Source organism: Ovis canadensis, chromosome 17 (assembly GCF_042477335.2).
Source record: "Ovis canadensis isolate MfBH-ARS-UI-01 breed Bighorn chromosome 17, ARS-UI_OviCan_v2, whole genome shotgun sequence".
NCBI classification, from domain to species: Eukaryota; Metazoa; Chordata; class Mammalia; order Artiodactyla; family Bovidae; genus Ovis; species Ovis canadensis.
In genome coordinates, this window is record NC_091261.1 from 76,623,538 (window position 1) to 76,638,074 (window position 14,537).

The 14,537-nt window shown below is 57.0% G+C and overlaps 1 protein-coding gene across 1 annotated transcript; it reads left to right on the forward strand.

Moving 5' to 3' along the window:
* Nucleotides 1–1,104: 1,104 nt before the first annotated feature.
* Nucleotides 1,105–13,990, forward strand: ASPHD2 (aspartate beta-hydroxylase domain containing 2). Its single transcript, XM_069558656.1, has 4 exons — nucleotides 1,105–1,565; nucleotides 5,336–6,434; nucleotides 11,557–11,670; nucleotides 12,191–13,990. Exons 2-4 carry the CDS (start codon nucleotides 5,627–5,629, stop codon nucleotides 12,298–12,300), a joined length of 1,032 nt encoding a protein of 343 aa, XP_069414757.1. The 5' UTR covers nucleotides 1,105–1,565; nucleotides 5,336–5,626; the 3' UTR covers nucleotides 12,301–13,990.
* The last annotated feature ends 547 nt before the right edge of the window (nucleotides 13,991–14,537 follow it).

The following is a 14,537-nucleotide window of genomic DNA, read 5'->3' on the forward strand; positions in this document are numbered from 1 at the left end:
AAAGAAGTGAAGATTCTGGAAATCGGTAGAGGTGGTTTCTAGGAATGACCAAGGTGGATTCTGGGACAGGGAGAGGTGGATTCCGGGGCAGTGGTGAGGTGAGAGGTGGGTTCTGGGACAGCTACAAGTAGATTCTGGAACAGAATGGATGGACTGTGGGCTGGCAGTCCCATTTGTTCCCACAACCCACCTGTGCAGTTTTCCTGGTGCCCATCAAACGACCGGATCTGTGGCCCCTGGTAGGCTTATTTGTCGTGCACAGATCTTCGGTCAAACACCTCCTTGCTCAGAGAGGTGTTCCTGGGGCCTCCACTCCCGCATTCCGCCCTGCTGTTAAGCACCCTCAGCCTATCCTGTCCTTTGTCCTGGTACCACTCAGCCTGTTAGGTGATTGTGGGTTTGTACCTGTGATTACTTGGGGCTTCCCTGGTGGCTCAGCTGGTAAAGAATCCGCCTGCAGTGTGGGAGATTGAGGTTCGATCCCTGGGTTGGGAAGATCCCCTGGAGAAGGGAACTGCTACCCACTCCAGTATTCTGACCTGGAGAATTCCATGGACTATATGTCCATGGGGTCACAAAGAGTCAGACAGGACTGAGCGACTTTCACTTCCCCTGTGATCGCTTGAGCATCCCCCTACTCCGGGCTAGATGGTGACTCCCTGTAGGCAGGGGCCCTGTCGGAGCTCCCTGGGTAGCAGCAGAGTCAGCCCCAGAGAGCGTGGTGATGGTTGTGCTGGTTTAGTCGCTAAGTCGTGTCCAGACTCTTGCGATCCCGTGGACTGCAGCCCGCCAGGCTCTCCTGTGCACGGGATTCTCCAGGCAAGAATACTGGAGCGGGTGCCATTCTCCAGAGAGGTTGCCCAGTAATTAGGGAAGGAGTGCACATTCCATGACAACTAAGGATCTTGTCTGATCTGCGATTTCATTCCAAGGGTCTAAGAGGCCTTATAAGTGTATGATGAATCGACACGTCAAGGAAAGAAGGGTGTCATGCCAGGGGCATGAGGAAGTGAGGGAGGAAGGTGGGAGAGAGGAGAGGGGCAAATGTAGGAGGGAGAGAACCAGAAGGCAGAGAGAAAGGGACCAGGGAGGGAGAACGGACAGGGGCAGCCAGGGAGAACCGGCAGCGGGGAATTAACGCCCGGCCGCCCCGCCTGCGCGCGCCCTGGGGCCGCGTGGGCAGTGCGTCTCCCCGCTCCGGGCCGCGGCCGCGCGCGCCAAAGCCACGCGAGGCGGGCGTCGCGGTCGAGGCCCCGGGTGACGCCGCGCCCGTGGGGGGCGCCGCCGGGCGCCGGGGGTCTCGGCCCCGCCCCGCAGGCCGCCTCGCGCCCGCCCCGCCCGCGCCCCTTCCCCGAGCCGCCCGGCCGCGCGCGGCATTGTGGGAGTTGTGGTCCCCGCGGAGCGCAGCGCGGCGTCGGCACCGGCGGGGGGAACCGGCTCGGCTCCGGCTCCGGCTCCGGCGGCTCCGCGGCGCGGGCAGGGGGCGTCCAGGCGTCCGCGCCCTCGGGCGGCGGCGTCGCCCCGGCCCCAGCGGCCGCCCCCTCCGCCCGCGCGCCCGGGCGCAGGTAAGCGGGGGTCTCCCGGGGCTGCGGGGCTGGAGGGCGGCGCGGCCGGGCCGATCCCTGCGAGACGGGGAGGAGGCGGCGGGGGCCAGGCGGCTGCAGGCCCACGGTCCCCACTCCCGCCGGTGCGGCTTCCGAGGATGTTCAGCGCCCCGCATCCTAGCCCCGCGGAGGGGCCCCCCGCCGCCCAGCGCTAGCTACGTGCTTGAGCGCCGCCGCCTTGGCAGTGTTCGCGGCCCGGGCATCCTCCTCTTCCTCCCTGTGGGTCTGCCGTGTTCACACCCCACCCGCATCACCCTCCTGGGTGACCGTCCTCCTTGGTCTTTTTCCTCCTCCTCCCCCCGCCCCTGTGCATCACCCACTTCCCCTGTTTCCCGTGGTGACCCTCCCTCACCTGTCCCATGAGGTATCACCTTAAGCCGTCTTCCCTAATCACCCACTGTTCCTGTCAATACTCTAGCCATCGTCCCATTCCTCATCCGCCCCCCGCCCTCCTGGTGGTCACCATCTGTCTAACCTATCCTGTGTCCTCCCCTTTTCCCCCAGTCTCCTGAGTGGGTGGGTGCTGAAAAAGCTGGCCCAGAAAGTGAGGAGGAGAGGTCTGGGGTTCTCCGCAGCAGAGGGCTGGCCCTGGGCAGGCTCCTGGTTACATGCCTCACGCTTCTTGCCCTGCTCCTTGGAGGTCTTCTAGGGTGGCCTGACCATACCCTGAGAGTGAGCGAAAGCTCTTTAGCACTGGGCAGCCTCTTGAACTGGTGATGTAACTGGACTAACCAGGTTCGAGCTGAGTCTCTCTCCTAGATATTCATTGTACCCGAAGTTGTGTCTGATGGGACTTGTTCACCCAAAAGTGGCCACAAATTCAGACCCTATTCCCCAGAGCCGAGTGACTTTTAAGATCTGGAGTTATTAAAGTAAGGACAGCAATGAGGTGTCCCCCTCCCTGAGGAGGACAGCAGTGGGACAGATATGCAAAGAAAGCTGGAAATGACTGAGGCAAGCGCTAGGTGGGGGGGAGGGGGAGGGCAGGGATGGAGCTTGGTGACATTCATGCCCTTCCAGCTGGAGGGCTGGGGTCTACCAGTGTCAGATGGTTAATAAACCAGTGCTTGATAAACTGCCAATCACCCTGCAAAGGTAAAGGTTTAATTTAAGTGTCACGTTTCAGCTGTGAGCTTGTTAATCTACCTCTGGGCTTAGGTTCTGCCAGGATAGTTTGGCTAAAAGTAAGGGACAGGTGTGAAGAGTCCTGTGAGCTCGGTACTGTTTGTGAATTCGTAAGCAGGGTCCGAAACTGGGGTTTGGAGCAGCAGGAGCTTCTGCTTTGTTTTGAGCTCAGCCCAAGGAGCATTCATGGCTGGCGTTGTACACAATGAGGCTTTCTGGCGGTGGGGTGGGGAGGGTTAGCAGTGTGGGTGTCCAGTAGAGAGAAGCCCCTGTCATCCACCCAGTCCCTGGGGGTCTTCATTTTGATTGATTTGAACCGTAGGCAAGGCTGATGGAAAGGAACACTTAAACAGGTGTTTGTTAAATTATAATCATCTCTTAGAACCTTTAAGAAAAATCTTTCCTCCTGAGAGACTCAGTGTAAAAGTTCCAATTAGGGCTTCAGCTCAGTGAGGGGGGAAATCCTTTTAGTAAAAGTGCTTGTTATCACGCAGATGTTAGTTTCACACTGAATTTCAAGAATCCTGGGGTTCTGTTTGGGAGAAGGCTTGCAAGCAAAACACCTTTCTGCAGGATTTTCCTTCCCTGGTATTTAAGAGGAAATAGCTGCTAGTGATGGGAGGACCAGGGCCTGGGCGGGGTTGGGGAGGGGCTCTTTCCATTCAGGGACCCAGCCTTTCCCCTTCTCCCGAATCTGTGAGGAAATGGAGGACGTGTGAGGACAAAAATTTAGCTTCTAACCTCCCCGCTCTTGTATTTTTCCTAGAAACATAAAAAATGTCCATGAATATTCAGCATGTGTGTTTCTGACTTACTAAATATCATAGTCAAGTGATTCAACCTAAGCTGGGAAGATAAAAAGTAGGGAGTTAAGGAGAAGCTAAGGGTTCCCTTTCGTTTTAATATCTCTGCATGTCTGGGGACAAAAGAAAAAGTCCCTTGAGGTGTGTGGCCACAAGAGTTTACCTTTGGCCGCTGGAATTCTCACTGCTGAGGTACCTGTCCCTGACGGCCCACCTTTGGTTTGCAGGCTCCTAGAGATGGGAGTCCAATGTCACAGAAGTCGTTAGATGATGACCTGATCATAAGCACTTTCAACCTGTCATTCCCCTCCACACAGATGAGCAAACTGAGAGTTAGAGAGGGGGGAGTGACCTGCCCAGTTTGGGTTCTTAGCCTTTCTGCTACGTTGCAAGGACGCGTAGGCCAAATTTAGTCCCCAGAGAAAGGGGAGGGTACAGCTTTCCTGTTTTTGTTAGTTGCCTTCTCATATTTCTGGGGGAGAGGAGAGAGGGTAGTACCAAACAAAATTTCGGAATTATTCTCCTTGAGATGAGGGAATGTTACCACACATGTAGTAGAACATAGACCTGGCTGTTCTCCTCTGATTAAAAAGAGGGTGGACAGAGAGTTTCAACTGGGAAGCATCTCTGGGCTTTTTTGTTTTTTAGTTTTATTGGAGTAGAGTTGCTTTACATGTTGTGTTAGCTTCTACTGCACAGGAAGATGAATCAGCCAGACTTACACATATACCCCCTCTCGTTTGGATTCCCCTCCCATTTAGGTGACCAAAGTGCATTAGTTAGGGTTCTCCTGCTATACAGTATGTTCCTATCACCTGCTTATTTTATACATAGTATCAATAGTGTATATGTGTCAACTGGCAATGAGACAGCTGGGCTCTGATCGTCTTTTAGATTATTAGGATAATAAGCGTGCTAGACATTGGCCCGAAACGTAAGTGAGCTATGAGGTAAAGCGCTTCTGTCTGGTTTGGAGGCAGAGACCAGAAAGGGTTTCTATTTCTCTCTCCTCCTCCTGTCCATTGTTTCACTTCATAATCCCATGGGTGAGGCCAGTAGGTAGCCTCCCAAGCGAGTAGACAGAAAGTGCCCAGTGTCTGCCACGGATTGATCCCAGGGAGCCCACTTGCTTTTCCAGCTTGATTTAAGCCCAGCCTGTGTCAGAAGGGCAAGAGAGATTAAATAAACAAGAATGATGAAGTGCTGTGAAAGAGAAAGTAAAATGGAGAACATGAGGTTTTAAGTGCCTTTGCCATTTGTAAGATGCTTTTGAATCCAGATTTCTCTTTAATAAAAACTACAAGAGAGTTGGCTTCCCTACTGGTCCAGTGGTTAAGATTCCCAGCTTCCACTGCAGAGGGTGAGGGTTCAGTCCCTGGTGGGGCAGTTCCATTACAGAGATTTAGGGAGAAGCAGCATTTATTACATACCTTCTTTACAAGAGTCCGGCAGTAGATCCTGCTTTGAGATGAGATGGGCTTTGTGTCCCTGCCCCCGCTGCATGAACTGGGGTGAGTTATAGGACCTCTCTGAGCCTCAGTTTCCTCATCCATAAAGTGGGGATCATAGCTCCTCCTGAGGATGACACAGAACAGATGGCACTGCTGCAATTATCCAACAGTACTCGACCCAGATTAGACACAACTGGCGTTTTGGGAAATGGGGGAGGAACGCACAAGATGAGAAGTGTGTCCTCTTCCAATGGGATCTGATAAAACGATCTGGGGCTTTTTGCATTGTAGTTGAGGACTTTTCCGAGTGTAAAAATGGATGCCGGTTTATTATTATTATTTTTAATCCCAGGTTTGGATTGCCTAAAAAATCATTGCACGGTGACCCGCCCCACGTCCTAAGGCGACCTCAAGGCACTCCTTCGCCCCCGCCGCAGGGACTCCCGCTGGGACTGGAGCGGTGGGCGCAGAGGTTGGTCCATGCCACCCGCAGCAGCAGCCCAGGACCCGCGGCCGCCATGCCCCCACCGGCCCAGGCAGCGCCCCGCCCCCGGCGCTAGGCTGCAGGGCGTCAGTGCCCTCGGGACCCCTGAGGACTGACCTCGTCTGACCTCGCTCCAGACCCCCATCAGCTCCCCCCAAAATGTCGCTCGAGTGGCTGGTGGCCTGGGGCTGGTCGCTGGACGGCCTGAGGGACTGCATCGCCGCCGGCATCCAGTCGGTGCGGGACTGCGACACCACGGCGGCGGTCAGCGTGGCCTGCCTGCTGGCCCTGTTCGTGTGGTACTGTTACCACGTGGGCCGCGAGCAGCCCCGGGCCTACGCCTCAGTCAACGCCCTGATGCAGGGCCCTGACGCGGCGGGGCTGCAGAACGGATTCGTGTACTGCCAGTCGGCCGACTGCGTGCGCTGCAGCCACAGCGAGGGCCTCAACCAGAAGCTCTACCACAACCTGCAGGAGTACGCCAAGCGCTACTCGTGGTCCGGCATGGGCCGCATCCACAAGGGCATCCGCGAGCAGGGCCGCTACCTCAGCAGCCGGCCTTCCATCCAGAAGCCTGAGGTCTTCTTCCTGCCCGACCTGCCCACCGCGCCCTACTTCTCGCGGGAGGCGCAGAAGCACGACGTGGAGCTGCTGGAGCGCAACTTCCAGACCATCCTGTGCGAGTTTGAGACCCTGTACAAAGCCTTCTCGAACTGCAGCCTCCCGCAGGGCTGGAAGATGAACAGCACCCCCAGCGGGGAGTGGGTCACCTTTCACTTGGTCAACCAGGGGGTCTGCGTCCCCCGGAACTGCAGGAAGTGCCCACGGACGTACCGCTTGCTGGGAAGCCTTCGGACCTGTATTGGCAACAATGTTTTTGGGAACGCGTGCCTCTCCGTGCTGAGCCCCGGCACCGTCATCACGGAGCACTACGGCCCCACCAACATCCGCGTCCGGTGCCATTTAGGTAGGTGGCGGGGGTGGGGCCTCCGGTCCTGAATCCCGCCCCAGGAAAGCTACGCACTCCATGGCACTCTGATCAAAAATCGATGGGTCAGGTGTACACAGTGTTGGCAGCAGAGATTGAGTCAAAAAAGAAAGGCGTGGTCAGTATCAAGCTACTCTGACAGGTGCTCCATTCAGAGGCCCTGTCTGCCCTGTCCAGGGCGGGAGCCGCCAGCCGCATGTGACTATCCAGGGCCTGAAACGTGGTTGGTGCCACTAAGGAGCTCGATTTTTACTTTAATCCAGAAGTTAAAATCTGGTGGCGGCTGCTATATGGAACAGAGTAGCTCTAGAGCCAGAGGCTGTTGAAGTGGTTCTGGAGGTTTGTCACGGCGTCCAGGAGGCTGGAAGATAACCGGAGTGCCTTCCTAATCACAAGGACGAGATGCTTGGTGTTACATTGATTTTGTCCAGCCTCTAAGGAGGTTGGTAATAGGCAAAGTGTGTGTAGCAGGGGTTTTGAGAACAGGGTCTGAAGTCAGGTTGCCTGTGTTTGCATCCTGGCTCCACCACCAGCTGGCTGGGTTCCTTTGGGCAAGTCAGTCCACCTCTCTGGGCCTCAAGTTTCCCCATTTGGAAATTGGAGGTAAAAAAGACCACTTCTTACAGAGCTGTGTTGGTAGTATGAGTTGTGAAGCCTTTGTTTAAGCAGAGCCTGCTAGAGAGTGTTCTTGTTTAGTTGCTAAGTCGTGTCCAACTCTTTGCAACCCCATGGACTATCGCCCGCCAGGCTCCTCTGTCCGTGGGATTTCCTAGGCAAGAACACTGGAGTAGGAGTGTTCTTGAGAGAGTACTCGATAAAAGCAGGCTCAGATGCTACTCGGTGAAGAGGGATATTAGTTCTCCAGAATGCCTCCTCCCTGGTGAGTCGAGATAACATGTTGGTTACCAGGGCAACGGTGCCACAGGTTAGCATCCCACACCAGAAGAGCCTGGGCGAGGCCCAGCTTAGTGGTGTGACCGCCCCACCTGTGGTGTGGAGGGGGGACGAGCATGTGGAGGAGCCCAGGATGGGCTTGAGTAGGGGTATCAGACCTGGGCTCCGCAGGGGACCTCAGGGCTGCTGGGGTGGGGTGGGGGCTTGAGCCCCTCTTCCCTGGGCCCCTCTGCTCCTCCTGTGCTCTGTCGTGAGGATTGGACAGAGGGCTTTACTGCTTCAAAGAAAAAGAAAATTAGATTGAGGCAGTTGACACCGTTTTGAGTATTTCAAGAGTAAAAGCAGGACACGATCGGGGCCCTGGAGGGAGTGGCCTGGCTTCATGGCCAGATGTGAGACTTTGCGCAGTAACTGTCTCTCTCTGGGCTTCAGTCTCCACATCTGTAAGATGAGCAGATAGTACTCACTCACAGGAATGTTGAGAGGTTTCAACAAAGTAACATCTTCCATGGGCATTTGACACAGCGCCTGGCGCATAACAACATTCGATAAATGGCAGCTAGGACGTTAATGATCAAACGGTGTGTTGGGCAGTGTGAAAAACTAATCCATAGAACGTGGTCCCGCCCCCAGGAGACAGCAGAAACTGTGCAGGCTCCGGAAGCACACACACCTGGACTCAGATCCTGGCTTAGCCCGTTTGCCAGGCGGCCTTGGGTAGGCTCTGAAGCTGTGCCTCCGTTTTCTCCTCTCTACAGTGGGGGTAGTACCCACCTGGAGGGCCGATTGGACGATTAGAAGTATGTCCTGTGTGTTAAGTGCTTGGCAGGTGGAGGGCAGTCAGGTAAAGGGGGCTCTGGTTAATCAGAGATGTGAGATGATCGTCTTAAGTGATGGTTGTGGTCAGTAAAGTCTCTGTGCGATGCACCGGGATGCGCTCTGAGCTCAGGGGACCCGGGCGCTGCAGGTAGGCTGCTCTGGGGAGAAGGGTCTGACCCTGTGAGACCCTGGGACCACTCGGGCGGAGCGAGGGAGGAGCCGTCCCCCGGAGCAGGGAAGTCCACTGGTGGGCTGAGCTGGCCCAGTCGGTGGGAGCAAACCACAGGGCACCCTCCCTGCCCCCGTCAGGCTGAGGAATTGAGGCTGTGGGCACAGGAAGCAATACTGTTCTTAAAGGTTCTCCTTGTCTTTTGAAAGCTTCAGAGTGATGCGTAGGGAAGGGCATCTGAGGCAGAATTCGGGCAGCGTGAGTAGGAAGGGCTGGTGGCAAGAGCACCCAGGATCCGCCCCCTGGGTATTAATGCCTGTTGTGTATCAGTGCCGTGTACATGCGCGTTTGTAATACGTGTCTGCACGGGCCTCTTTATGACCTGTCCTTCCCCTCCCCGAGTGCCGCCTGCCACCAGAGAAACTGGGTCACCCGTGTCACCCTGGACAGCAGGCGGTGCTGGAAGGCGGCCCACCGGCGTGGGCTGTGCCGTGGCCAGGGCGAGTGCCAGGGCTGGGTTTGCCATTTCCTTCTCTTCTCTGTCCTGCCTACATGATCCACCCAGAAAGGAAACAGGGTGTGTGAGACTCATGTGACCTTGTGTGTTGACTGGAGGGTCTGGAGCACGAGGTCAGAGGCAGGGAGGGCCTGGTACGTGCTGGTGGCCACACTGTCACCAGTTAACCTGGCCGTCTTGGGGAGGCCCCTGCGGTTCCGGGACTGTGCCCTGGAAATGCACACGCACGCCTGCCTCCTTTTCTGCCTTCTGTCCTCATGGGGCCTGGGGGGGTCATTTCTCTGTGTGACTGCAGCCCCAGCGCCTCCAGTTGGCACAGGTTTGCCGAGGCTGCTCCAAGCTTCCACTAGACGTGGCATCACTTAACCCCTCTCCACGCTGCCCAGCCATCACCCCGCAGCGCATAGGGGCTGCAGTGTCCCCAGCCACTACCACAGACCTCCAGGGAACCGCCTCTGGAACTAAGCAGGCAGATGTTAGCCAGGAGGCAGGTGCCCGGCCCGCACACAGGCGTGTGCGCATTCTCATCGGGAAGCCCAGTCAGGCTCTCGTCCCTTCCTGAGTATTGCTGGTGTTCTTGGCCGTCTGGACGGTGATGCAAGTGGGTCAGCTCGTGTCTGCCTTGCCCGCCCTGCAGGCCAGCTGCCAGCCTCCTGAGGCAGGGCCTCGCTGGACACAGCCCTTTCTCCTCCTATCTCTTGTCTCCGTTCTTGGGCGGTGGAGACAAAGCAGCAAGCCCTAAGCCAGAGAGGCCGGGGACGCAGGACTGCCGAGGCAGCGTGGGGGCCTGTCTATCCCCAGGAGCCACCCAGATGCTCTGTCTGTGGGGGTGCTGACTGTTCTGCCAGCCAGGCTGGCTCTGGCAGTCAGCTGGGATGGTGGGCCGCAGGGAGGCTGGGGTACAGGGGAGGGAGGAGGAGGAGAGGGAACTGGGGCTGGGAAGCGCAAGCCAGGCTGTCTTTCTGTTGGACTGTGGGACTGGTAGTGAATCACTACCCAGAGAGAGGGGAGCTCCTTTCCGAAACCCTGGGGTGGACTGTCCCTGCGGAGAACCACCCATTCCTAAAGGCCTTCTGCACCCAAACCAAGCAGTGAGGGGACACACGGAAGGATGCGGCCCGCGGGGCTCTCCATCGGGGCCAGTGAGTGCAGGCTGAACCCCCTTACAACCCTGACCTCCCCCAGCAGTTGTCACTGTAGTGGGAGAGGGTGGTTCCAGAGGCAGAACGGACTGTCAGCTGAGCCAGTGAATGTACTGTTGAGAGCTGAAACTGACCGTCTGCGGGGAAATTGACAACCACTTAGCATCACTGCTACTGACGTGTCAGCTCACACTTCCATCATACTGTCTAGTGTTAGACCAGCCTGCTCCATGGAGCCAGGCAGTCTGGGGTTCGAATTTCAGTTCCCGCAGGGCTGAATAGCACTCCCAGCTGGTCACTGAACTTCTCTAAGGCTCAGTTACTGCACCTGGAAAGCATGTGAAGTGATGTCTGTAAAGTGTATGTTTAATGCAAACCCCTGCTCGCAGTAAGTCTTTGGTGGTTGGTAGCAAGGACAGTGGTCACACAGCCTGGAAGGCAAGTACGCCCATGGCCCCTCTTTACAGACGAAAAGCTACGGCTCAGAGAGGTGGAGGGAGTTGCTTAAAGTCACCTAGCACGTGAAGGTGGTTGTCTGACCCCAGGTCCTTTGTCTCCCTCTCCTCCTCACGGCCTCTGTTTCAATTCTGCCTCCATCCATGCTTCCTGGAGCCATCCATTGGTGGTTCAGGGGGTACATGAAATCCTCAGGCTGTTCGGAAGCTGTTTCCTATGTGTCAAGGGGACATTAAATCAGAGCGGTGGGTGCCGACTGGCCCAGGGTTGTGGTTGTCAGGCTGGGACGCAGAAGACAGAACCCCACCATGCCAGCGCCTCTTGCAGGGCCCGCTGCCTCCCAGGTCGGGCCCACTCACCCTCTTCCGAATCAGTTAGGTGGCTACAGGTGCCTAGGCGACCAGAGTGCCAGGGGCCCGGTGCCCTTCAGACGCTCGGGTTGGAGATGGGGGCGTGAACGTGCACGCACAGCAGCGTTTCAACCAGACCCCGTGTCCGGGGTTAAGTACCTGAGCCCTCCGCCCCGTGCTTGTGTTGAACACAGCAGCTCCCTCTCTGAGGGTGTCAGTCTGTTACCTCTCAAAGCTTGACGTTTCTTTAGGGGTGTCTCCAGCTTCCCAGAGTGAGGCTGGGGAAACTTGGCCTGTGAACATGCCAGGCTTGGGCCTTGCGATGGACCCCAAGGCGGGGGCACCCTTGAGGGTCTTAGCGTCTTTACTCTCAGCTGGAGCAGCCCTTGCCTCTCGTGCAGGCGGAGGTCTGATCCCACCTGCCTCGACCTCCAGGGGTCCTAAGGCTGGGCTTCAGGAGTCTCCAGGTGAGGTGCAAGCCTCAGTCAGTCTGTGCTTTGATCAGAAGTGTCCCTGGCCCAGAGCAGATTAAGCCACGGGAGGAGGGAGCATTTCTGGGGCACACAGTGGGCGTCTGGGTGCACAGCCTGGCTCTGTCCTAGCAAACTGCAGTCGGGGCTCCCGAGGGGTGAGGGAGGGGGAAGGCGGGGCTTCGGAAGTTGAATGCCCCTCTCACCCCTGCCGAGGCTGCCCTCCTGACTTCCAGCATCCTGGTCCTGCCCCTCTTCATCCTTTCCTCTCTCCTCTCCCCCAGGTCTGAAAACCCCAAGCGGCTGTGAGCTGGTGGTGGGAGGGGAGCCCCAGTGCTGGGCAGAAGGCCGCTGCCTCCTCTTCGATGATTCCTTCCTACACACCGCGTTCCACGAAGGTGAGTGCCTGCCTGTTCTGTGGCCGCCTTTAAATATATACATGTATATACTTATATATACTTCAATTTTATCTCTTTAGAGCTGTTTCTGGTTTCCAGAAACACTGAGCAGAAAGTCCAGAATGTTTGCCCCTTGATGCGACCTTCCTCTGCATATATTTTCCCTTTATTAACATTTTGCATGGCTGTGGCACGTTTGTGAACAGTGGCCGCGTCATAGTTTACGTGAAGGTTGACCCTTGCTGTTGTCCGTTCTGTGGGCTTGGACAGATGTCATGGGTCCGCCACGGGAGGAGCGCACGCAGTAGCTTTCCTGCCCTAAACGTGCTCTGTGCTCTGCCCCGAACCTTCTGGGGCCCTCTCCTAGGGTTTGTTCAGGGAGAAGGCAAGCCTGCACTCTGTGCCGGGGGCAGGAGGGGTCACTGCCTGGGTGCTGCCCGCGTGGGTCCGTCCCCACCGTGGTCCCGGCTCGGGGCGCTTTGACCCTCTCCTCTCGCCGCCCTCCCCTCCCCTCCCCCAGGTTCCGCGGAGGACGGCCCGCGGGTGGTTTTCATGGTGGATCTGTGGCACCCGCACGTCGCGGCAGCCGAGCGGCAGGCCCTGGATTTCATCTTTGCTCCGGGACGATGAGAAGGTTGGTCGCGCTGGAGTCGCCAGGAGTGACAGTGGGTCTGCCTGGGTAGACAGGGTTGCGGCCCAGCCCCCCGGCTCCGTTTGGACCCCATGTTCAGAAACCTGCCTCAACCGAGAGCTCGCATTTGGGACTTTTGTTTTTTTAAGATCACATTGGGTCCCTTTTTCCTTTGGTTATTGAACAGTAGGGAATTTCCAGCTTGTATTTCCTTCATTTTTTTTCTCCCCTTCCCATCGTTTGCTTCTGTGATTCCTTTCTGCCTAAAAGCGCGTTCCTCTGCTGCAGCCAGAGGCCCGGTGTCCCTGTCGTCTGGTGTCACGCGCGCTGCTGCTTGGTCTTGTCAGTGCTCTGAAGTAGAGTCGCCAAACGGTTACTTGTCTGAATGTAATAACGTAAATCTTCTTGTGGTCATCTTAAGAGGAAAAAACAAAAAACAAAAAAAAACAACCACCAAAAAACTGCAAAGCAGGGAGCTGGCGAGCATGGCCTCTGCTGCTGTTACGTCACCTGGGGCCCTTCCGCTGCCTCAGGGCAGGGCACAGTCTGCAGTCAGCATCGCCACCTGGCCCCGGCCAGCTGCGGCGTTGGCAGGGTGGCCCTGGTCAGGGGCAGGGCCAGCCCACCATCACTCACCTCACCCCGAGCCCCGTGAGCTCGCTCACGGCAAGAGCTTTGGGCTGGCGGGACCGGAGGCTTCTCTGTAAACGTGGCTTTCGGAACAGAGCCGGGGTTGGCGTCTTCTCCTTCGAGAGCCCAGCCGGGGCTCCCTCGGATCTGTCTCTGAACATGTGATTCGCTTACCTCACTGCCTACAGAAGCCCTACTGCCAAACCGGGCCCGGGAGGTTCCCCACTTGAGCTGCGTGGAGTCCACAGCACTGAGCGTTCAGACCACCAGGCTGGCCCGCGGGCGCCAAGGTGGGGCGAGCAAGGCCTCCCTCCTCCAGGGACGTTCTGGAAAAGCGTCTCTCTGGCAAAACTGGGAATCGTAGGTCCGCCCAGGATGTGTCTGTTTTTTGCTTTGGAGTTCTGCTGCCTGTGATTTTCCATTTGTCTGTCTGTACATAAACGTTCAAATGCTGGGCTCGGAGATCATGCTGGGGTCAGCCTTGTGCCTGTCACCGCACAAGGGCGTGGCTCCGGCCCCCCTCAAGCCAGCGTGTGCTCGTGAGGACCCTGGGCGACCTGCAGACCCAAAGGACCCACAGTCTCAGCGCTGGCTTGTTGGTCTCCTGTGAAGGACGTGGCTGGGTTATGGCGCCAAGTCTGGAAACAGCTCCATGTCAGCCAATGTGTAAAAGAGTCACCGCCGGCCACACGAGAGAGGCATGTTTGGAACAATGTATTATCGCTGAGTTGGGCGGATAAAGCCATGGAGCTGCACGGAACACACAGTTTGTCCCGTGTCCAGGTTCAGCATAAAGAAACCATGTCTGCATTTGAGTACACTTTCTACACACCTTTTTCAGCGATTAGGATGCAGGAAGGGCAGAGACTTCTGCCCCGCCCGAAGTCTTTCTCCTCCTCCTCCAGTTTCTTGTTAAAGAGTCACTGAGGTGCATGATGTGTCTGCATCCTGACTGCTGTCCGTCTACAAAGCCGGCAGCCCACACCCACCCCCAGCTGCCTGTGCTTCCGTGACGTGGCTGGGGACCAGGAGGTAAATAAAAGACCTTGCTGAAAACCAGAGTGACGTGGTGAAGGTGGTATGTGGGGAAAGAGACGTGACTTGGGCGGAAGCTCCGGGAGGGGCGCGTATGAGCTGGAGGCTCTTGGTTCCTGGATCATGTCACGGAGACAGGTGGGACCCTGAAGGTGGTCACATGCAGTGACTGAAGCGAAGTGTAGTTCTGATCCTGGGGGTGGGGGGAGGAGCAGACCTATGGAATGTTCAGGAACTGCAGGCGTCAGCCCCGGGTAGAGAACCAGGACCCTGCCCTGCCTCAGAAACTCTGAGGAGTCGGGACTCAGTGCTAGGAACTCGCTCCTGTGTCCCCTTGGGCCAGTCACTGTCCTTCACCATAGAGACGCAACGACATCGGTCCCCTTCCTGACACCACGGGGGTTCTGAGCAGTTAGGGAGAAACAGGTGAGGAGGAAGGGTGGGTGACAGGGAGCTGGGTGAACTCACGGGGCCAGTGGTAGAGGTGGCCAGGGGCGCCTCGTTTCCTGTGTCTAACTTCAGGGCCCAGACCCTCGATGGCTGCGTTTTCAATCTTGCCGCTTAGAAGTGG